The sequence below is a fragment of the Aphelocoma coerulescens genome, chromosome 7, assembly GCF_041296385.1.
Source record: "Aphelocoma coerulescens isolate FSJ_1873_10779 chromosome 7, UR_Acoe_1.0, whole genome shotgun sequence".
In the NCBI taxonomy this organism is placed as follows: Eukaryota; Metazoa; Chordata; class Aves; order Passeriformes; family Corvidae; genus Aphelocoma; species Aphelocoma coerulescens.
In genome coordinates, this window is record NC_091021.1 from 38,088,800 (window position 1) to 38,112,392 (window position 23,593).

The window sequence follows — 23,593 nt, forward strand, 5'->3', positions numbered from 1 at the left end:
CAGAGCCCACCTGGGAGTCACTGAACTGTTTAATGGGGGGTCTGGGGGGGTTTAATGGGAGTTCCCCCCAAAACAATACACACGTAGCCCAACTCCTTCCTTAGGTGGCATGACTCAGAATTCCCAGAATTTGAAAAAGCTTTAGGGGTGAGATTTGGCTTCTGAGGTGGCCAATTTTTGGTCTGAAGCTTGGTGCAAATTTTGGTCAGCCCCACTTTGAGATTTGCCTTTGTGTGGCCTCCTCAGCAGAGGAGGTGGCTGCTCACTTTGTCACATCTGTAGGTGAACAAAATGCTGATTTCAGAGAAAATATTTGTATGGCCATTGCTAAATGGCAGTGATGGAAACTTTCCATGGCCTGGAAAATCTCCCTGGTGGTGGTAGTGCCATCTTTGTCCATTTGAAACCACATGAAAAGTAGCAGTGCTTAAAACTGGCTCCGTTCATTTTTGAGATGTATGAAAACTCCTTGCAATACATTTTTGTTACTTTTAGTTCACTTTTTTGTTGATGTCCTGCCAAGGCCCCCTTGGGTCAGCAGGAGCTCCAGCCTGTCCTGCTGCAGAGGACACAGTCCCTGCTGTCCGTGTGGTTCTGCAGATCCCAGCCTTTGGAGATGTCACAGCAGCCTCTGGTGGCCGCAGGAGCAGGGACTGGGAGAGGAGATCTTTGCAAATGGAGGCAGAGGCAGTTTGGTACAAGTTTTTATGGGAACTGAGATGTCAGCACTTCAGGGGACAGCTGTCAGTGGAAATCAGGCCAGACTGAGGAGCATTTAGGGGAATAATTGCAAATTTGTTGGCAATTAGCATCTTCTCCAAGTGTGTCTAATTTCAGAGCGGACTGAAAATTTTGGAAGAAGTCTCGTTTTTCAGGATTTTTGGGAGGAGAAGCAGCACATGTTCCCTTCCCTTTGGCAGTGCTGGGAAAAGGGGAGAAGCAGATGAAGTTGGGCCGTGTTTTTGCTCAGGGAGAACTTGCACAGCTCCTCAGTGGAATATCCTGAGCGGGAAGGGACTCCCAAGGATCAAAGTCCAGCTCCTGTCCCTGCACAGACACCCCAAAAATCCCACCCTGTGCCTGGGAGCATTGTCCAAACACTCCTGGAGCTCTGGCAGCCTTGGGAATGTGCCCAGCAGTGCCCCAGCACCCTCTGGGGAAAGAACCTTTCCCTGAAATCCAACCTACCTGGTAAACTGTTTGATATCCCTTCACATATATATGTATAAAACATACAAGAAAAGAGGACAAATCAAATCAAAAATTCTGAAGGAAGATGTCTCCTTAATATAATAAACACTCTTTGCTTTGTGAAAAGATCCCAATTTTGATTTTTTTTGTCTTCCAAATATGAACTATAAGTTCTCAGAAATTCCCATGCAATAATTAACACCTTTCTCCCCTTCTCCAAACCCTTTCTAAAATGACACCTGGCCTGTAAAACCATCCCAAATCCAAGCCCAAGCCTCCAGCCCAGGTCCCAGAGCAGGAAAAGCTCTCGGTGCTGTGGCTGGGAGCAGCTGGCAGCCCCTGTGTGCTCAGTTGGCAGATGTGAACGGGGTGATCGAGGAGGAGTTCACCATGGCCAGGCTCTACATCAGCAAGATGAAGTCGGAGGTGAAGTCGCTGGTGAACCGGAGCAAGCAGCTGGAGAGCGCCCAGATGGACTCCAACAGGAAGATGAACGCCAGCGAGAGGGAGCTCGCGGCCTGCCAGCTCCTCATCTCCCAGGTGGGTCTGTTCCTGCCTTCTCCCAGGCTTTGGTGGCCTTCCCAGCCTCCTTCCCCATGGAATGTGTGTGCCAGGAGTGAGACATGGGCCTTATGGAGCAGAGCGGTGTTGTCTCTTGAGTGTTTTGTTGTTTGTCCTCTCTTCTCTCGTTCCTCCCCCTGAGTGTTTCTCAGCACATTCTGAGGTCCTGTCCTGAGCTCTGGCAAGGTCATGTCCTACAGTAGGTCTCAAAATGTGTTTGGTGGGATAGCACTGAAATTCCTCCCTGGACTGGTTTCCTCACCAGGAATCTGATGATCTCAAAGATTTTTTCCAACCTAGTTCATTCTGTGATTCTGTAATTTGCATCTTGGATCACTTTAAAAGATCACTGACCATATTTTTCATGAGCCAAATCTTTGGGTAGCTCCCCAGATCTGCTCTGTGGTGTGCTGCCAAGAAAACCAGACAGCAAGCTACAAAAAAACATGGAAAACTTTCTGGGATAGGAATCCAGATGGGAGGAGGGGTTCTGAGTGGGTGGCAGGGCCAGGCAGCGATGGTTGTGGAGAAAGGCTGAGAGCTCTGACACCCTCACCTGCTGGGAAGTGGCCATGGGAAGGGAAAGACCTGATCCAGTTTCCTGTATTTCATTCCCTAGCAGTTATCCTGAGCACACCTGGAGCAGGGAGAGCCCCTTTTCCTTCAGCACAGTGTCTTTATTAAGTTCTACTCAAGCAAGCTGTAGCTGGAAGCTTGATTCTTAAAATTGCACGGTATGGGCTGCCCAAAAATGTAGACTGAAAACGATACCAAGCAGAAAAACTCTCAAGCAGGAGATCTCCAGCCTCGGCATCTTGGAGGTTTTCCTTCTGAGTGCATGTGGAGGCCTCCCTGGGGTTAAAACCCAAAGAAGGTGGGGGGATGATTTTAATTCCAGCTCAGGGTTGTTCCTCCAAGTCTCCCCTTCCCAGCACCACTGACCCAGAGGTCTCACCCGTCTCTGCCAAGGTGAACTTTAAGGTGAGCCACAGGTACTTCAGTGGCTTTTTAATTAGGATGCAATAATCCAAACAGTATCTTAATTGTTGCCCCCAAATTAGAATATTTTAATTCCTTTTTGGATGTTTTCACTACAAACTTCGCTGTTTTCTATTTAACCATAATCCCTTCTAGCTCAGAAGGTCATTGGCAAGAACCAAATCATCAGGAGGGCTGGGGAGAGTGGATCTGAGCTTCTGCAGGTTGAAGATCCCAAAGGCACCTCATAAGGCTGGTGTCCATCTGCCTTTAAAAATCTGCTTAACACCAAGTCAGGAGCTTCCAGGGATGTTTTGGGATTACTGCCTGAATTCCAAAGTGGGCTACTAAGTGTGACCTCTAAAAACACGGCCTGCTTTGATCTCTTAGCTCCTTCCCAGACATTTTGCTGTGTGTTCTCCCAGTCATCACCTCTGGATGTGGAAGTCTTTCTGTTCTCTCTCCTTTGTGTGGGACAGTTTCCCCTGAATTCCTAGGACACAGCTCCTCCCATCTCACTGCTATTCCTTGTCTTTAAAGCACGAAGCAAAGATCAAGTCCCTGACAGACTACATGCAAAACATGGAGCAGAAGAGGAGGCAGCTGGAGGAGTCCCAGGACTCCCTCAACGAGGAGCTGGCCAAGTTACGTGCTCAAGGTACAACTTTGGGTCTCATGGACTCAGTTTTGTGTTTTAACAATGTGAAAAATTATAAAAAACCCCACCCAGATCCTTTACCGAACAGCACCAATCGACCTTGCTAAGTAAGTATTCTGTAAAATTCTGGGAGAAGAATTTATCTAAATGTCAGCTGTCCCTCTGGCAAACCCCCTGCCCCATTCCAAACAAAGCTGCTTCCCTCAGATGTGCACAAGTTGTGTCTTTCCCAGCTCCCATCTTACTTAATTTTAAGGATTGCTTGGTTTTCCCCCTCCAATTTAATGTGGAAAATGTGTGTGTATCAAAAGCAGATCTTCCCTGATGGATGGAGCAGCAGGTGGGGACAAGGCTTTTATTTTTTTAAAATTTTTTTATCATCTCCTGTATTGTTAGAACAGAATCTTTATTCCATCTCCTGGAATAAATTAAGTTTATTTAAAGATCTAAAATTTAAATTTAAAATTAAAACTGTCTCCACCTTTAAACAGAAAAAATGCATGAAGTCAGCTTCAAGGACAAGGAGAAGGAACACCTGACACGGCTCCAGGATGCAGAGGAGATGAAGGTAGTTTGGCACAGTGGAAATTTTGAGGGAATTTCGTGGTGAGATTGTTCACTGGGGTGGAATTTTGTCTTCCTGTTCATGTGACCAAAAATTACATTGATTCACCTCTATGTTACACTCATTTTTTGCTGGTGGAGCTCTGCTTAAAGTCAATTTGCTCAGTAGTGAATGAGGCTACTGGGGTTAATATCCATTTAGGTAGTTATAAATTTGATTTTAAAAGAGGCTACTTCCCTGAAGTTTGGCTGGAATTCTGATTATCTCTTGGAAATAATAATAAAATATATAAACCTGTTTTCTGGTATTTTTCCTTTGGAAAGCAAAGCAATGTTTGCAATAATGAGTTGTTTTGATGGGGTTGCAAATTGCAGAGAAGGAAAAATGCAGTTTTACAAGGATAGTGATAGAGGTTTGTAGACTGCAGAACTTTTGCCTCCATGATAAAAATTTTAAGTGCTTAAAGCAGTTGTAAAGTGATTAAATCAGTTGTGATTAAAGTGGTTGTACCTTACAGCTCTGAGGGGAAAAAAGCAAATCTTTTGTTAGCAATCGAAAGAGATACATTGAGTTTTTCTTGCTGCTCGAGGGGTAGTTATTCCTAGAATTTAAATTTAAGGAACAATTTCAATAGCAGGGCTGTGGATAAACAGCTCTCAGAGGTTTGGGTGTTACTTCTGCCACAGGTAGAGCTGTGCATGTCTTTCCTGGGGGAATAAACAGGGGAAATAAGGGAGGATTGGTGTCAAATCAGTGCCATTCGTGGCCAAGCCCTGGGTTTTCATGTGGTAGTTTTTGCAAGAAAATGAGTCAGAATTGTTGTGCATCTGTTGCTAAAAGCTGAATTAAATGCTTGGATGAGTAGACACAGAGTTTTGTGATTACAGCAGGAAATGCCAGGCAGTTTCCTGAATGGATTTGGTAGTTTTCTCTTCAATCTAGAGGCTGGGTAAGAGGGAGCTGTGTGTCCCTGGATCTGTGTCTGATTCCTGGCTCTGGTGTTTGCAGAAGGCCCTGGAGCAGCAGATGGAGAGCCACAGGGAAGCCCACCAGAAGCAGCTGTCCAGGCTGAGGGATGAAATCGAAGAGAAGCAGAAAATAATTGATGAAATCAGGGAGTATGTTCACCCTCTCCGTCCCTTCCTCAGTCCTGGGCTGGTTTGGGGTTGGTTTTGTTAGATTTGACTGATGTTTCTTTGGAAGTTCTGTCCTTACATGCAGCAGCCAACCCTGTAATTATTTTGCAGGGTGGATTACAGTGCCTAATTCTTTATTGGGGAACTTTAACAAGGCCATAAAATTATAGAGAGTTAAAAAAAAAGAGTAGTATTGCACCTGCAGGTCAGTGGGTGAGAGGAGCTTGGAGGAGAGCAGGTTTTAAAGGATCGTGGAATCATTTGGGTTGGAAATTCCTTTAAGGTGATCGAGTTCAGCCACCATGAACATGGTTCCATGTCCCCAGGAAGGGTTTGAGATCCTCTCATGGCAGCCAGTCCTGCCCCAGACCTTCTGAGAGTCTGGGTGACTCAAACAGCTCCCATTTTCACACGTTTTTATGTCTTCTGCTCACACGCCAGTGTGACTCTGTTATGTTTTGCTCCTGTATTCTTCTTTTTCTAAAATCTGGGCATTCTTTTATCATATTTATTGTATGGCCAAAGATTAATTGTAGGGAAATGAGGAAGCAAGACAGAGAGATGCCAACAACACTTTGTGTCCTTTAAGGCAAAGGAAAAAAACCACTGAATTTAGCTCTCCAACATCTTAAAACAATGTCCTTCAGGTTCTTTATGCTTGATTTCTTTCACAATTTTCCAGTAGAGAGTTACAGCTTTACTTTTTCTCTGCCCAGTCCCATTTTGTTTGTGGAGATTTACCCTCCCTTCCTTCTGGGGTTCAGGCTGAGCTGTGCTAACTTTTCCTTTCACATTTCCAGTATGAACCAGAAGCTGCAGCTGGAACAGGAGAAGCTGAGTGCTGATTATGATAAATTAAAAATTGAGGACCAGGAAAGAGAAATGAAACTGGAAAAGCTCATGTAAGTCCACAGTTTCCTCACCTGGTATCCCTGAACCTCATGCCTCTTCATGTGTCCATGGAAAATGTGCTTAGGGAGAGGGATTTGTGTTGGAATATTCACACTGAAAATTTCAGCAGCAAAGCCAGCAGGAGCTACTAATAAATAATTACCAGTTACTCTCTGTTTTCATACCATGCCAATAGTGGCTTTGATACTTGCCAAAAAGAGTTTATTAGAGCTCTGATTTTATAAAGTATCACAGCAAGTGTTGAACCTCTCATTCCTTAATGCACAGCAAAACAAGGAAGAAAGAAGTTGGGAATTTTTGGGAGGGGTTTTGTTGATTTTTGGGGTTTTTTTTAAAGTAATAGATCAGATGCCTGAGTCAAAGCCTTTCCTGGGAATGAGAGAGAAAAATCCTGTGTGTGGACACAAAGGTGGAGGTGGTGACTGAGCCCTTCCATGTGAGAAAGTTGGGTATTTGGGGCAGTCAGAAGCACAATTAGAGATGTACAGTTTGCTCCCTCCTGCAGATGTGCTGCTCCAAGTGGATGCTGGTTGGTTCTCCCCTGTTTTAATATGATTGATTTGTGTTCCATGTTGTGATCTTTCCAGACTCCTTAATGATAAAAGGGAACAAGCAAGAGAAGACCTTAAAGGGCTGGAGGAAACAGTGGTAGGTCTTAATGACACTTTATTCAGCTTTTCCCCCTCTATCTGTATACCCTGGTGATATATATTTTAATTTTTGAGTAAACAGCTTTGAACTGCCTACATTAAAATTTTAAAAAGGTTGCTTTTACTGATTTTGGAGAAGTTGTTTCCTTCAGTATGGTTTTGTGGCTGGATGGGGTTTCTTTTGTGGCATTCAGAGTGGGCCCAGGTGATTCCTAGAGAGAATCCAGAGCTCTTTTCTCCTGTTACCAACTCAGATCCAAGGAGAACTTTTACACCAGAGTATCTACTGTGTCCTAGTAATTTGTGGGGGTTTTTAAATTATTGTTTTATTATTTTGATTCCAGGCAAGGGAACTTCAGACTCTTCACAATCTGCGCAAACTGTTTGTCCAGGATCTTACCACCCGCGTTAAAAAAGTAAAACTCCACTCTTTTAAGCCCAAATCTTCTCCTTTTTTTGCAGTTGTCTTGTGATTTGCTGGAAGCCTTTAGTGCATGCTCTTACAAAATGGGATAATGTCTTTTTTAGTAGCAATGAGAAACAAGATTAAAACTTTCCTGATGAATATCAACTTTTATTTGGTCCTAATTTGTTAAGGACAAGTTTTGGTGGTTTTGGGAATGAACTCATCCAGTGCAGTTCAGCTGCAAAATTCTCAAAGCTGTTGAACTTCAGAAATTATTTAGTATAACTTGATTTTCCTATTCAGGATCCCCCCATAATTACTCAGTAAAAATAGCTTGGTTTTTGTGTAAGGGGCAATGTGATTCTTAAATACCAGCCAAAGAGTTACAATAATTTATTTTAAATTTGGGGCTCTGTAAGATTTTTCTGCCTTCGGGGAGCTCAAATTTGCCAAAGAGCTCAACTTCCCCTTGAGTTTGTGCCTGGCTTTGCTGAGTGCTGCAATTTTGTGTGCAGAGTGTTGAACTGGACAGTGATGATGGAGGTGGAAGTGCTGCGCAGAAGCAGAAAATTTCCTTTCTTGAGAACAACCTGGAACAACTTACAAAGGTTCACAAACAGGTAAAGGCTCCCTTTCCCTCCTTCCATCAAAAAATGCACTTTTTAAATGTTTGCAAGGATAATTCTGGAAGGTAACCTGTGCTGTCTGAGGAAAAAAATACCCACTAAATTCCTTGGCATTAGGAGTTGGTGTTAAGCTGCTCTTCCCCCTCCCTGTACTTCTAAGAATGTGGTAAATAAGGAATTACTGTTTTTCTGTGAAAAATAGTAAAATAGATCTGTTTTGGCACAAAGAAGTGCTTAAAAATAGCTGTTTTCTGGATGGATTGTGCATCCCCAATTTGACTTCTGGCCTGAAGCTGCTCAGAGGCACCTTGGAGGTGACTGGAGTGGATTCAGCCAGCAAAGTTTTCACTGAAAACAGTGGAATTTGGCTTTTGTGTGCAGCTGAAGGGCTGGTGCCTCCCTGGGGTGCTGAGGTTGGTAATTTCTGGGCTTATCCATGTCTGTGTCCTCCCTCCTTCATGGAATTTCAGTTTCACTGAATCTCAGAATGGTTTGGGTTGGAAAGGGACCTTAAAGCCCATCCCACCCCTGCCATGCCCAGGGACACCTCCCACTATCCCAGGGTGCTCCAAGCCCCATCCAGACTGGCCTTGGACACTTCCAGGGATCCAGGGGCAGCCACAGCTTCTCTGGGCACCCTGTTCCAGGGCCTGCCCACCCTTCCAGGGAAAAATTTCTCCCTAAAATCTCCTCTCCCAGTATGTTGGAGCTGTGTCCCACTGTTCAGGTGCACAACACAAAACACCAAAGCTGTTTTGACTTCTTTTTTGAGCAGTGACACAACACTGTGCACTGCACTCTCCTGAAGCTGTATTAGTAACCCACACTCCCAGATCTGCTTTAATTATTCCTGTGGAAGTGCCAAAAGAGCAGGAAGTGCTGGACTGTGACAAGTGTCCGCTAAGGTTTGGGGTTTTGAGATTCCCAGGGAACAGATGGTTTAAAGACCTACTTTCTAAATGTGGAAACTGGGACATGTTCAGAGTGGTTTTTCTTCTACCATTTTGCCTTTTTTTTGCACTCGTTTCATGCATCTGCTGGGTTTCAAATATGGATTTTTATAGCTCTCATTTGCGTGTATTTACTCAAAATCAGCTTGGAATCCACATCTTGTAGGAAACTTAGAGGGGAAAAGTGACATTGTACTTGATACCACCCTGCTTGGATTTTGTATCATAACTATTTCACACAACAGAAACTCAGTACTTGCAGAAAAATCACATTGTGACAATGTTTTTTTAGCTTGTTTGTGATATTCTGCAGCTCTACGCCTGGCCCAGCAGGTGTAAAATGCTCTGATTGTTAAACAACGTGTGAATGTCAGGACATGCTGTTGCTTTGCTGTATTATTAGTGTGGTTGTTAATTCACTTTTCTCTCCAGAAAAGGGAGAGTCACTCCTTTGGAGCAGATTTCTGTTGACTTCCAGCAGTGGTGTAATCTGTTCAGTAGAAATTGTGCTGGATTTTCTGCCCGTTTGCATCAGTTTTGCGCTTATTAAAAATCAATCCTCTCTTGGCTGTTGCTGCATGGGAGGTCAGATGTGATTTGGATAATTGATAGACCTCACTCGGGTTCATATTAAACTGAGGAAGTGCACGAATTCAAAGTTGCATACAATCGTTATATTTATAGTTACAGGCCTGAAAGTGATTTCTTAGTGAAATTCCCAGTTTTCCCATGTGGCTGAGTAGGGAACACCCAGGTGAACACATCAGAACCACTGGAAATGATGAATTTGGGGTGATCCCCAGTGTTGTCTGTAAGACATATTCAAGCATTATTATTTTAAAATAATGAGGTGATCAAGGATTTGCAAAATCCTGGATATTTCTGTGTTCTGAGGAAATGCAGAGTTTCTGCTGCAGTTTTTGAACTGTAGAGAAGCAAATCTGGCTGTCGAGGACTCTGCAGTGGCAGGGTTGGTCCAGGAGTCCTCACTTTCAGGATCAGGAATCTTGTTGAATGGAATATGGAATATCTGTTTGTCTTTGATCTTTCTGGACAATTTTAACGAATATCACTCCTCAGCCAGACAAGTGAATTTTGTGAGGAAAACTGAGCTTGGATGACGCTCTCAGGCACAGGGTGGGGTTGTTGGGGTGCCCTGTGTGGAGTGAGGAGCTGGACTTGATCCTTGTGGGTCCATTCCAGCTCAGGACATTCTAAATTTCTCATTAATCTAAGCTTTTTACGTTCATTTCTGGAAGAAACCTGTTTAATTTTAGTACACGAGATATGGAGAGCAAACAGGTGGCGTTTTCTTTCTCCTTCCTTGTGAGGGGACTTTTCCCGCCATTTCTATGAGGAGAGATTTTTGCCACTTTCTTTTGACCTTGTGGGTCCATTCCAGCTCAGGATGTTCTAAATTTCTCACTAGCCTAAGCTTTTTACGTTCATTTCTGGAAGAAACCTGTTTAATTTTAGTACACGAGGCGTGGAGAGCAACAGGTGGCGTTTTCTTTCTCCTTCCTTGTGAGGGGACATTTCCCGCCATTTCTCTGAGGAGAGATTTTTGCCCCTTTCTTTTGACCTTGTGGGTCCATTCCAGCTCAGGACATTCTAAATTTCTCATTAACCTAAGCTTTTTATGTTCATTTCTGGAAGAAACCTGTTTAATTTTAATACACTAGGCGTGGAGAGCAACAGGCGACGTCTTCTCCTTCCTTGTGAGGGGACTTTTCCTGCCATTTCTCTGAGGAGAGATTTTTGCCCCTTTCTTTTGACCTTGTGGGTCCATTCCAGCTCAGGACGTTCTAAATTTCTCACTAGCCTAAGCTTTTTACGTTCATTTATGGAAGAAACCTGTTTAATTTTAGTACACAAGATATGGAGAGCAAACAGGTGGCGTTTTCTTTCTCCTTCCTTGTGAGGGGACTTTTCCCGCCATTTCTCTGAGGAGATTTTTGCCCCTTTCTTTTGGCCTCCTTGTATTTTGAACTGCTTTCCCTGCAGCTGGTACGTGATAATGCAGATCTTCGTTGCGAGCTTCCTAAGCTGGAGAAACGCCTTCGAGCTACGGCAGAGAGAGTTAAGGCCCTGGAGAGTGCACTGAAGGAGGCCAAGGAAAACGCCATGCGCGACCGCAAGCGCTACCAGCAGGAGGTGGATCGCATTAAGGAGGCCGTGAGAGCCAAAAACATGGCCCGGAGAGCACACTCCGCCCAAATTGGTGAGGACATGGAGCTAAAGGGGCTGCCCACATGCCTTAAGCTTGGGCTGGTTGCTGGGGGTTGAGTGGAGGGAGTAAAACACAGGGGCTGCTTCTCCTTCGCTGCACAGGAATCTTCAAAGGCCTCACTTTCTCATGGAATCTGCCCCACCTCGAGTTTAAAGAGGCTCTGCTGTTTCACTGCGTAAATAAAGGGCATAATGGGTCTTGTGTGCCCTTCTAGTGACCTGAAAACTTGTCTCCTTAAATTAGTCGCTCACTTTCTTCCTCCTCCTCCCCCCACACACTCTCTCTCTGCTTTCATTCTTTCCTTGCCTTTCTGGACCTCGTCCCTTTCTTTTTTTTCCCTCTGATTACTCCTCCATGTGATTTAATTTCAAAAAAATCTTCCTTTGTAATTCAGATATTGATATATCTCCGAGGCACAATGTGATGTGTGCACACAATGGATGGGGCAGTTCTTGGAATGATTTGTTGGGATTGCTAAAGGAGAATAGTTTAGATGGAGATGACAATATTGGGGTATTAACAAAGTGTTACCTCCTGAATGCTTCCTCTTGTAGGGAGCCATCCAAGCTTTGTCCTGCTATCTTCTGGAATGGTGTAAATTTGACATAAAAAGTGCCTCACTGCCCACCAAGTGATTTCCCTCTGTTGTTAGACAGTCCATCATCTTTGCAGATCCAATGCGTGGGAAGGGCTCTGCCACCAGGAAAATGGATCCGGCACCAGGAAAATGGGTGTATTTGTTGTTGGCCATGGCAGGGAATGCTGTGTTCTGCAGAGCTGGGTTAGAAACCACTCTGGCAAGCACAGCTCTGAGTTGGGAAACAATGAGGTTTCCCTTGGAGGAGAAGGTGAGGTGGAAAGCTAAAATGTGAAAGCTAAAATGTCTGTCTGGTCCCTCCTTTCCCTCTGCAGCCAAGCCCATCCGCCCTGGTCACTACCCAGCGTCTTCTCCGACGGCCGTCCATGCCATCCGAGGGGGAGGGATGTCCAACTCCAGCTACTACCACAACACCAAATAAACGAGAGGTAAGACCAGAGTAGCTTGCCTCTTCTCCCACTGATCACTCAGTTCCCTCTTATTTCAGTCTTGCTTTTAGGAGACTCCATAGTATTTTTTTCTATTTTTAGTAGTTGTTTGCTGATAATTACAACACTCACTCACTGAGTGCCTGTTAAGAGGCTTTGCCAACTGCTGGGGAGAGGTTTTATTTTAGCAATTTAGCACTTAAAAGTTTTTTAAAACTGCTCTGGTAAATCTGAAGTTCACACGTAGAGGCGTGAAACTCATGTAGTAAAAATACAGTTCCAGAGGTTCCTTCTGCCAGTATCATCTTCTGCTTTCTGTACCATGGATGTGTTTCCATGTTGGGATACTGCAGCCTGGGACAGGGATGGAGCAGCTGTCAGTGGCAGCAAGAGACCTCTCCAAATTTTAATGTCACCATTTGGCCAACTTTGCGCTCTTAGTTCTCTTCACGAAAAAAAAATCTAAATATTTTATTTCCATTGCCAGGGCTTGAGAGTTTCTCCTAAGCAAAAGATGAGCAGCATATTCCCAGGAGACTGTTCCATGGACTCCATCCTCCCATTTCTTTCTTTAAATGCTCATTCTTGGAGAGATTTTTTATCTGCCTTATTTTAGATGATCACTTTATGCCACAGACATGCCAAAAGCCGGATGGCAGCGAGTGGCTGTGAAAAGCAGCCTGGGGACAGCAAAGTTGTCCCTCCAAGTCTGGCTTTTTGCCCTCCTTGAGGATTAATTCTGTCTCACGACTGTCTTCATGGTCTGTGGTCTCCTCGAGGCGTTCTTGGGTGTTTTTAGCTTTTTTTTGGGAATGTTTCATGTCAGGCTTGCATGCCAAGCATCCGTCATGCCACACTCAAGCTGTTATTGTGCTGGGGGATTGTTCCTGCTCATTGTGTTTGCCATGAGCTTCCAGCAACATGTTTCCTGTGTGGATAAATTAGGGCAAGGCTTTGCTGAGAGGGTTTGTGCATCAGTCCATTCTGCTCTGAAATTGGCTTTTCCATCTCACAAGTGAGGTACCTCTGTCCATCTGCTTCGTTGCATTCCCACCTCTGTGACCAGGCAAAGAGTGGGATACAGAGCCTTGTCAAAGATTTCTAAGCATTTATTGTAACAGCTACTCTGAGGGGGAAAAGCTGCCTCCTGCCTCAAATAAATGCACCTTTAATTTACCAGCTGCTGTGAAATGAAGTGTCAGACTCAAACAGGCCACACATATCAAGTGAATAACTGTAGATCAATAAAAATTGTCCATCAAATAACCACACTTTGAGCTAGATGGGTTTGTAATAGCAAGACAGGACTGTGGAAGTCAAGAAAAAGCAATCAGGAGGCATAAAGCACCCACCAGATATTTTAGATGCTGAGGTTTATATCTGAGGGCTGTGGAGCTGAGCAGATTCAGGCCATGTTGCAGAGGAGCAACAGGGAAAATGAGGCTGGAGAAAAAGAAGATGGAAGATCTCAGGAGAAACTGGATAAAGTTAACGGACTTGGGGTTTCTGGAAAAATTAGGAAAAATCTGAAAACCAAATGGCAGCCCTACAGGTTGGAAATAACTTGTTTAAACTAAGTGTTCTTGATTCTTTGCTCATATCTAGAAATAAGTGTGGAAGATGTAGTCAGGGGAGGCTGGGAAGTGATTGGAAAAGGTCCATTCTCCTCAGTTTTGGTCCTTTGGTTAAGAAGATTATTGGCAAATTTCAACTGTTTGGCTGCCAAAATTGGGAATATCTGAGTAATCTGAATTCTGAGCTTGGATGGAAAGCCAGGGGTCTGAGTAAGGGTGTTAGTAAAGGTGCTACCAGTGCAGGGAAATCTTCATCCAGATTATTTCCAGGTTCTTGTTGAGACATTCCTGTGCTCTGCAGGAAGTGCTTTGGAATGGTGCAGTTCTACCCAGCTGGAATTAGAACAAAACTTTCTTTTGTAGTCGTTTAACAGCAGCGAAATAAAAGTGAGGTTCCTATTTCAACATTTGCTCAGGAGAGATTTATCTTGTGTTCATTCATTATTCACCATAAAGATAAAAGACACTTTGTGCTGTTAGACTGGTCAGTGGTTATGATTGATTAACCCAGCAGATGGAAGAAAAAGAAACGTGGGATTTAATAAAATGTGCTTGTCTAATGTGCATATATGAAATGATAAAGTATATTTTTATAATATTATCATGATATTATATATAAAACATTTTAGATATTTCTGTAAACACTTATTTTACATATATATATGTATCAGGAAAATATCTCTGTCAGGAGACAGAGAACAGAAGGACGGGTATGGATTTGTATTTTTTCATCCCTTTGATTTATAATTTTCAAACTCCACTGCTGTTGCTTTCTTCCCTTATCACATGAGATAAACACATACCAGCTCTTCAGCACATCCAACAAGCCAAGAGAAAAATCCCATCAAAGGAACAGAAAATTAGAGAGTAAAAAAAAAAGTTAGACCTTCAGATGGTGTTTGGGTGAGACATAATTCCAGGCTACAGGTGGCAGAGAGGGAATTCCATCAGGAGAGTTGGCTCATTCTGTCTGTGAGACCCAAATTCCATATTTTTTTTAATGTGACTCCGGATTCATCGCTTTGTTTGCTGCCCATCCAGTTTGTGTGCTCTGCTTTCCAATCCCCCAAATCCACTAATTGTCCTTCCCTGTCTTGCTCTCTCTGGCAGGTCAGTTCCACTTAGCATGTTAAGGACTGTCATTAAGTCACATTAGTTTCTTTTTTGCCCCTCTCCAACCTGGTCCACGTCCTGTCCATCCTGCGCTTCCCACGGCCATCGGCGACGCCCCGCTCCAGGTACTCCGAGCTTCGTAGGATCTCCACGTGTACAGAAGTGTCCAGCTCAGCTCCTCCAGATCCTTGTACGACGTCTGGAACATTCCCACCTCAGTCAGGATGATAGGGAGTCTGCCACTCCGAATTCCACGACCCCTTGGCGCTGCTTAGGTTGGGGCTTCTCCACTCAGAGTGATGCTTTTTTTTTTTCCAAGTCCTCCATTGGCATCGGTAATTCCCAACTTCTGGCATCAAGGAATTAATTATTCAATGACCAAGTGCCATCAAAGGCAGGTGATTGTGCTCTGTCATGACTGATTTCCTGTATAATATACATATTATTTTATATTTTTAGGGGATGAAAATGTGCTGCTATGTGGTTTAATTTTACTGCTTAACATTTTCAGAAGGAAATTTCCCCAAAGAACCATTTGTAATATCCTGATTTAAAAAAAAAAATCTTTGGACTGTATAAAATAACCTTTATTGCAGTACCTGGTAAAGAACAAATGGGATGCAGAGAAATCTGTTAGTATAGACCTAGGATTTGAAGTTTGGTAGTTCCATGAATTTATCTGTGTGACCTATTTTAAAATTAAGCTCCTATTTCCTTGTAGTTCTCCCTACAGTGGCAGGTTTTCCTGGAGTGGGATGGCTTAGCCACGTGTCTGTGAGCGTTGTTCCCTAGGAAGTTTGGAAGGCTTTCAGAATGCTGTGGAAATCTTGCCTTGGAAAAATCCAACAAGCACCTGCCCCCTCCCCCTTTCCCCAAACAAGCCCTGATCTGTTCACACCGGAATTCAGATCCTGGAGGGAACAGTCCCCTACCAGAACAAAGGAAAGCAAAATCCCCCAAACCCTTCCTTAAAATTCCAGAAGGAGGTGAGAGTTGTCCACTCGAGCTGTCCTTTGCAGAACAAATTTGGGAATTTTTTTGCTGGGATGTGAGGAGCACATTGCCAGGGGAAGGGAATGTCTTTCTAAGCCACTATATCCACTCATCCTATGGAAGGTCTGCTCGTGCTCCAGAGGTAAGGAAAAGCCTTCCTTGGATCTCTCAGACAGCAAATTTCCATCTTCCCAGCAAGGGGGCACTGGAATTGCTCTGGGAAGGTTCTGCTGGCAGGCAGAAGGTGCTGCTCCTGCTCCTCCTCCTCCTCCTCCTCCTTCTCCTCCTCCCTCCACATCTCCCGGGGCAGGTGGGACTCCCGGAAGCCGGGATTCTAGGAAGCCTCCGGGAAGCCGGGATTCCAGGAAGGCTCCGGCCGAGCGTAGCCCTCTGGTCTTCTTTTGCAGACGTTTGCTCTTTTTTAATTTGAGATTGATTGGGGTTTTTTTTAATTTCTGAACATGTAGGTGTAGAACTCTTCAGTTCCGTAGAGCGTTTTGGAAGATTGTGAGTTGACTTTAGATATTTTTTTCTACTGAAATTAGGGTGTTGCAAAGTAAGTTGGACTTAATTTAACTGGTTTTGTTTTTTGGGTTTTGTTTTTGTTTTTTTTAATGTTGCACTATTTTGGGGGAGCATTTTGCTAAACGTATTTAATGAAGTTGCAGATTTGCATGTATTTAATTTATTTTGTATTTTCCAAAGTTTTATATTTTCTTTCGTTACGTGCATGTGCACTGCCAGAAGAATGAACTGTGAACTTGCCATATGCAATCTTTAATAAAATCACTAACTCAGAACTACTCTGTGCTATCTTACCAGCTGGTCAGAGCTGAGGTTTCTACTAGGAATTAATAATCCTCTTGTTTTGGTTCTAGGAAAAAATCCCACGCTTATTTGCTGTCGACGATTTTGTATTGTAGGCAAACTTCCTGTTGTGTCTCTCAGAGTTTGGTATGGAATTCTATTGTAAATGCAGCATTCGTGACAACAAAAAGGTCTGGATTCCTCAAGGCATCACCAGGAATTTTTGGGGGGCAGCTTCCTGCAGCTTGAGGGATAAGTGAACGTGGACATCTCTTCCTCGTGCTGGTGCTGATCAGCCAGTCAGTGCCACCAGCAGGAAAACGATGAAGTTTCTCCAAGTTCACTTCTACACCAACACTGCAGGAGGGCTTTCAGAAATGCCCCAAAGATGCCTTAGGCTAAAATCCTCTGAGTTAAATACCTAAGGTATTTACTGATTGGAAATTATGAATTCTCAGTTGAACATACTCTGCTTGTATCAATTTTTAGTTTTGAAGCCTATTTTAATTGGGCAACTTCAGTTTGTGTCACGTGTTGTATATTCAACTTTTGTACCATTTTTAAGGCTTTCACATTTTATATCTGGAAAGGAAAACCACACATCTGCTCTGCAGAGATCAGAACCTGTCTCTTGCTGTTTCCTGACCCCCTCTTCCTTTCTTTGCTCTTTGAGTGTTGTGTTCTATTTATTCCAGGCTCATTTTTAAAGTTGTGGTTTGTACAGCGCAAATGGAATTTCACATCTAAAAATGTCATGCATGGGACATATCGGGGTGGAAATACCACTCCCGAATGGAAAATGGATTTCAGATGGAACTAAAGTGCATATTGTTCTTTTTGCTAGTAATTAAAAAGTATTTCTGGCTCACTTGAGCTTCTCTTAATGATATGTTCAAATATCTTGTGTTTGTCCTTGAGTTCACGTTTCATCGACTTGTTTTCTGGAAAGCAAGGAAAGTTTTAAGCTTGGAAAGACCTTGGCTGATGCATTTTTAAGTTTTGTATTAAACTCAACAAGGGTGAGAGTTGGATTATCCTGAATATACTGTGACTTAAAAGTAAGTCACAAAAAATTTTTGCTACAACAATTCCTGCCCACAGAGCCTTGAGTAGCTTTTCGATTCCACTTTATAAAGCCTGATAGGCTAAGATGTACATTTGCCTGAAATCTGTATAAATTGTAGGATCATGGAATAGTTTGGTTGGAAGGGATCTTAAAGATCAGCTGATTCCACCCCCTGCCATGGCAGGGACACCTTCCACTAGCCCAGGCTGCTCCAAGCCCCAGTGTCCAGCCTGGCCTTGGACACTGCCAGGGATCTCTGGGCACCCTGTGCCAGGGCCTGTGCACCCTCACAGAATTCCTTCCCAATATCCCATCTCTCCCTGCCCTATGGCTTGAGAATAAACAAAATCAAGAATTTCAATTTGAATGTGGTTTTATTTGAAGAAATGCTTAAACCAAACGGTGATGAAGGTCCAAAAGGAAAAGGGCTCATCAGCTTCCCCTTGCTGGAGGAGAAATACCTCACGTAACCACGACTGAAGTACTCCTCCATGGGGAAAAAGGGAAAACAAATGGGCAGGATAATCTGAATCTCCCCTTGCTTTGACTTTTGTCCTCACTGTGCCTGTAGGAACCGCGCCGTGCACCGGCACCATCCGCTGTGCAGGATGGCAACACCGCTCCACCACCCGGCAGGGCCGCCCCGCTGGCTGTGGGGGAGCCACGGGGCTGAGGCAGTCTGTAGATTTATACCTGTCTAGTTTGTAAAGTGTGTAACGTGTACTGCAGATGTGTATTCTCTGGGCTCTATGTATCTTTACAGTAGTGTTCAATTTAGGAAAAAACAAAAAAAAAAAAAACCAAAAAAAAAAAGAAATAAATGGTGGACACGTTTTGCTGGTAACAAGGGGAAATTTTTTTTGCCATTGCATCAAATGATGCTGAACTGTATTAAACTCTTGATAGCAGACCTGAACCCTCCTCCTCCCCCCAGCCCATGGAGAGAAATCTTTTATCTTCGTGCTGAAGTTCTGTCGGAGATGGATGGATACACTGGCAGACTGCATGATGTATCATTCGAAATCCGTTACAGTGGAAAATAAAACTGAACTGAACTCCTCCGTGTGGGCCTGGTGTGACACGGGACAGGGCACTCTGTGCAGCAGTGACAGCGCCCTGGGACAGGGACAGGACCCTGGGAATGGCTGGAGCTGTGCCAGGGCATGTTTAGGGGGGGTATCCAGAAAAGGTTCTTCCCCCAGAGAGTGCTGGGTGCTGAACGTTCCCCAGGGAATGGGCACGGCCTCGAGGCTGCCAGAGCTCCAGGAGCGTTTGGACAGCGCTGCCAGGGATGCACGGGGTGGGATTTTGGGGTGTCTGTGCAGGCCCAGGAGCTGGACTCGATGGCTCCCTTCCCACTCAGGATACTCCCTGATTCCATGAGTGACCCATTCAATGGAACCGCACTCCAGAGCGGGCCGAGTCCATGTCCGAGGCCACGCTCTGGATTTCAGCTTTCCTTCTAAACCTGTAGCAAGTCATTGACAAAATCAGAGAATCCCAGACTGATTTGGTTGGAAGGGACCTTAAAGCCCATCCCACTCCACCCCTACCATGGGCAGGGATGCCTTCCACTATCCCAGGTTGCTCCAAGCTCCATCCAACCTGGCCTTGGACACTTCCAGGGAGCCAGGAGCACTAATTAAAAGGTTGGGGTGACAGGGGAATGAGCACAGCATAATTTTTAATTTTTTAAATAAATAATTACATCTTCTCTACTACCTCTCCATGGATATATTCTTTCTTCCTCCTCTTTTTCAGTAGCCTGGAGGATGACAGAGAACCTCTTCCACTTCCCTGTGCATGTATTTCCATTTTTATAGGAATATTCCACTCACTTTATGTAAGGGAGTAGAAGTTCCTGTGTCCTTGCCACTTCCCTAAAGTCATACTCGAGAGCTTTAGAAAGAGCTTATTTCCAGTAATTATTACTCTGAGCATTTCTCAATTAAATCATTACTTTTCTCCTCAGCAATGCAAATTCCGGGCACTCCCAAGATTTCTGTAGGAATGGATGGCTCTCTCTGGTTCTTTGCTGCTGAGTAGACTCCTAATGAGGATTATCTGCTTTTTGCACAATAAAAAAAAAAAAAAAATCCATGAGCAGACTTAGAAATTAGTCCAGTAAAATTTGGAGTTGATTATTTAAAAAATTGAATAAATTTTGGCTTGTGATAAATTTTGGGTTCAGTGCACAAGAGGCACTTCCTCACCCCCTGAGAAGCTCCTGCAGGATGAGGATGGCTCCACCCGCGAAGAAGAGGCTTTCCAGTGTAGATGGTTTATATTAAGGAGAGCAGATGGGAAGTCCAAACATTCCCCAAAAGTGCTGCAGAGGAAGGCAAACACTGCAGGGTGCCAGAGCTTTTTCCATGAGTCAAAAAATATTCACCCTTCAAGATCTTCCCGATAAAGCTTATGCCTGGAGGATGAACTCAATTAGAGAGCAGACTGTTTGCAAGTGTATCCCTACAATTTCGCTTTTGGAATGTGGGATTGCAACAGTTAATTAACGCTATGAAAACATCACAAATTACTGTATCCATTTCCAAGATTTCAACTGTCGCAAGAGCGCAGCGAAAACAAAGGAATGGGAGTTGCATCCCTAGAAAAATACTCACTGCAAGGCTGCCGCTATTGATTCAAACGCTTCTCAGCTCAAACTGAAACACTTTAAATTTCTTTTCCAGCAGAGCTTATCCCAGGGGAAGCTGTACTTATCCTAAAATGGGGATGTTCGGTAGTTCGGGATCAAGATCCCTGGTAGTCGCCCTGACGCGCTGTGATGGAAAACTGATGGGTGGGTCCCGAGGCAGGGGGTATCGGGGAGGTCTCTCTTCCAAGGATCCCCGGGAGGTTGGGGAGCCGCCCCCTCTCTCCCCGCAGGTGTCCGGGTCCCACCCTGCCCGCAGGTGCCACCGCCCCGGGGGCGGGCACGGGGTGTCCGAGCCGCCCGCTCCGCCCCGGCCCCTCCTCCGCCCGCCCCGCCTACACGGCCGGGGCGAACACCGGTGTCCTGCACTCCCGTGTCCCTGTGTCCTGCAGCTCCCGTGTCCCGGCGGCCCGGCACGGAGGTGAGTGCGGGGAAGGGGCCCCGGAGGGGAGCGGGGAGCGGGGCGGGCTCGGGGCTGCGGGTCCCGCTCTGCCGGCCCCGCTGATGCTGAGCCGCGTCCCAGCCCCGGCGGGAGCGGCCAGAGGGAGATGGCACCGGAATCAGGGTGTCCCCAGTGTCACGGGGAGTGGGAGTTGGCACCAAAATCAGGGTGTCCCCAGTGTCACGGGGAGTGGGAAGTGTCACTGAAATCAGGATGTCTCCAGCCCCACCGGTTTTGGGGAGCGGGAGGTGGCACCAAAGTAGGGTGTCCCCAGCCCTGCTGGTTTTGGGGAGCAGGAGGTGGCCCTAAAATCAGGGTGTCAGCAGCTCCGGTGGTTTTGGGGAGAAGGATGTGGCCCCGAAATCAGGTGTCTCCAGCCTTGGCAGTTTTGGGGGAGCAGGAGGTGGCACCAAAATCAGCGTGTCTCCAGCCCCACTGGTTTTGGGGAGCAGGACATGACACCTAAATCCAGGTGTCCCCAGCCACACAGGAAGCAGGAGGTGTCACCAAAATCAGGGTGTCCCCAGTGGCTGTGGTGCTGGCGGGAAGGAGCCAGGCTGTGGGAAGCGCTGGGTGTGCAGCGTCAAGTGCCTGGGACCCAATTCACAGGCTGTGTTTTACAGGTCTCTTGTAAAAGTGCAGTTATTACACGTCTCCTGATGATTATAGAGCTGTAAAAAGAACTGGGCTCCATGTTCCACAGGTGTGGACGCCAACATCGGGCTCTTTAACAGTGAGGCTTCACCGTAGGAAATGACAGAACACGATAAAAATGTCCTTAGTGCAGCAAAAACTGTGAGGGAAAAATACAAGCCATGAAGGCTGCAGAGGGGTTTTGGATAAGGGCCTGCAGTGGTGGGACAAGGGGGAATGGCTTCCCACTGCCAGCGGGCAGGGATAGATGGGATATTGGGATGCAATTGTTCCGTGCGAGGGTGGGGAGGCCCCGGCACAGGGTGCCCAGAGAAGCTGTGGCTGCCCCTGGATCCCTGGCAGTGTCCAAGGCCAGGTTGGACAGGGCTTGGAGCAGCCTGGGATAGTGGAAGGTCTTCCTGCCATGGCAGGGGGTGGATTGAGATGTGTTTAAGGTCCCCCCAACCCAAACCATCCTGTGATCCTATGAAAGCACATGAGCAGGTGCTGGGTTGACTCTGGCAGGCTGTAGAAGTGCTGCCTTTAGTGTGGTGTTTTCCTTCAGAATAGGACACAGGCTTCTGGTACCTATTCCCTCTATCCAGATGCATCTCCTTGTGCTGAATCAGGCTGTAAATCAACAGCCAGCAGCGCTGTGTGGGACTGTGGGGATCGTGGGCGCCGAGGGCTCGGTTCTGCACGAGGCCCTGGGTGCTCTGCTGATGTAGGGAATGAAAACAGTGCTGGGCTTGAGGAGTGCACATGGTTCATGCCGACAGACCTGGCTTGCAAGACCCAGCTGGTTGATTCCTGAGGGCAATCTCAGGAAAATGGGATTGTGCGATTTCCCGTCTGTCAGAGGGTAACGCAGGGAACCACAAAGGCAGAGATCAGAGCAGTTGCAGAGCCATGTGCTGCAGCCTCCTCCAGAAATGCTGTGCTGGTGATCCCAGATGCTCAGAGAATGAGTCAAGTTTCTCTCCCTCGAGAAACATGTTTTTGTTTAAAATCATTAAATGTTACTTGCTGAGATCTCTCTTTCTCGGGTCAGTTTTGAACCTTTAAGTTTAAAGTCTTCCAGGTTCCTCCGTGACTTTGACCCTCACCATTGTCACACCTCTGCTTGGGTGAGGTTTTAAGAAAAGGACAGAAAGATTAAAAGGTTTGTGCTGACAATGAATATAGTCTGAAAACACAAAGATCAGCTCAGAGAAGGAGAATTCAGAGCTGAAAGACTCTGTCCCTGTTGTGTGTGTGTGTCTGTGTCCCCCAGCCCGGCCAGGCCCTGTACCTGCAGTGCAGGTGAATTCCAGAGGTAATTGCAGAGGGATGTTTTATGGCAAGGAGCAAGGGAGTTGTCCTGGTTTTTCACAGCTTGGTGATTCATCAGCCTTTGCATGGTGATACTTTTACTCTCCAGTGAGCCCACAATTAACTCTGTTACCAGAGTTCTCCCTCTTCCCGCCGTGCCTTCCTTGCTTTAAGTCAATTAGTGCTTCCCAGCGTGATAATTGCTGTGCTCCCCGCCAGCCACATCCTCTCAGTGACATCCCTTCCCGAGGGGATAATCTGCAGCCTCTAGCCTCAGCCTGGCCCTGGCAGGGCCCTCTCTCTGAGGTTTGCCATCTGGGTGATGTTCACTGTCAGGAGCCGGGAAATCCCGTAATCGGCTTATGCGGGATGGATCCCACGTGCTCATCCTCGGAACACTCGTGATGAATTCCCTCTTCTGGCTGCTTTGTCTGGCACCAGGAGGAGGAGGGAAAGCACGACCAAGGTGGGGGGGATGTGGTGTCTGGGTCAGGGAGGTGATTGCCATTGGCAGCCCGAGGTGCTGCAGGGAAAAATCCATTGTAGAGGAACAGGCGCCTTTTCCTGCAGCCTTGGGAGCTCTGTAGGAGAGACACCTGCACCTTGTTAACTCAAGATTGAGGCAGGTTATTCCAATCTCTTCCTGCCTTCCCATTTTCCCAAGTTTCAGATGTGGCAGAAGAGAGAGGGAATGTTTCTTATAATAATGTTTCCTAAATAATAATAATTTATATGGTTGTGGTAATTATGTAGGAGAGCCCTGCCTGAAATCAGGAGCTGCAAACTTGGGTTACAAAGCAGAAGTCACCGAATGGAAGATTCCCTGCCCATGGAAGATTCCCTGCCTGTGGAAGATTCCCTTTCCATGGCAGGGGCTTGGAACATGATGAGATTTAAGATCCCTTCCAACCCAAACCATTCTGTGATTAAAAATTAAAAAACAATAGTAATTTTGCTGCATGAAGTCTGATACTTCTCAAAATTCCGCTCTTTTTTTTTTTTTTTTCCCCCCTAAGTCTGTGTTCCTCAATACTTTAATTCCTTTCCTCACATCCACTGGCTGGATCTTGTGGACTCAAAGGAAAGGAATGCTTCGGTTATTCCCGTGTGTG

General features: G+C 45.5%; 2 protein-coding genes across 3 annotated transcripts in view; both read left to right on the forward strand.

The window, feature by feature from the left end:
* Positions 1 to 18,493, forward strand: part of KIF5C (kinesin family member 5C) — a 66,860-nt gene extending 48,367 nt beyond the window's left edge. The window contains exons 16-26 of one of the 2 annotated variants that reach the window (XM_069021321.1): positions 1,543 to 1,731; positions 3,271 to 3,388; positions 3,880 to 3,956; positions 4,962 to 5,071; positions 5,890 to 5,991; positions 6,589 to 6,649; positions 6,996 to 7,067; positions 7,573 to 7,677; positions 10,638 to 10,854; positions 11,776 to 11,889; positions 14,574 to 18,493. In XM_069021321.1, the coding sequence (XP_068877422.1) occupies positions 1,543 to 1,731; positions 3,271 to 3,388; positions 3,880 to 3,956; positions 4,962 to 5,071; positions 5,890 to 5,991; positions 6,589 to 6,649; positions 6,996 to 7,067; positions 7,573 to 7,677; positions 10,638 to 10,854; positions 11,776 to 11,882 (1,158 nt within the window). In that variant the 3' untranslated portion in view covers positions 11,883 to 11,889; positions 14,574 to 18,493. Of the gene's footprint in view, positions 1 to 1,542; positions 1,732 to 3,270; positions 3,389 to 3,879; positions 3,957 to 4,961; positions 5,072 to 5,889; positions 5,992 to 6,588; positions 6,650 to 6,995; positions 7,068 to 7,572; positions 7,678 to 10,637; positions 10,855 to 11,775; positions 11,890 to 12,376; positions 12,962 to 14,573 lie in introns of those variants that run through there. The other variant, XM_069021322.1, reaches the window with a different exon arrangement.
* Positions 18,494 to 20,482: 1,989 nt separating this feature from the next.
* The window catches only part of LYPD6B (LY6/PLAUR domain containing 6B), a 44,896-nt gene continuing 41,785 nt past the window's right edge, over positions 20,483 to 23,593 (forward strand). The window contains exon 1 of the mRNA XM_069021583.1: positions 20,483 to 20,516. The gene's annotated coding sequence lies outside the window, so the exon portion shown is untranslated. The remainder of the gene's footprint in view (positions 20,517 to 23,593) is intronic.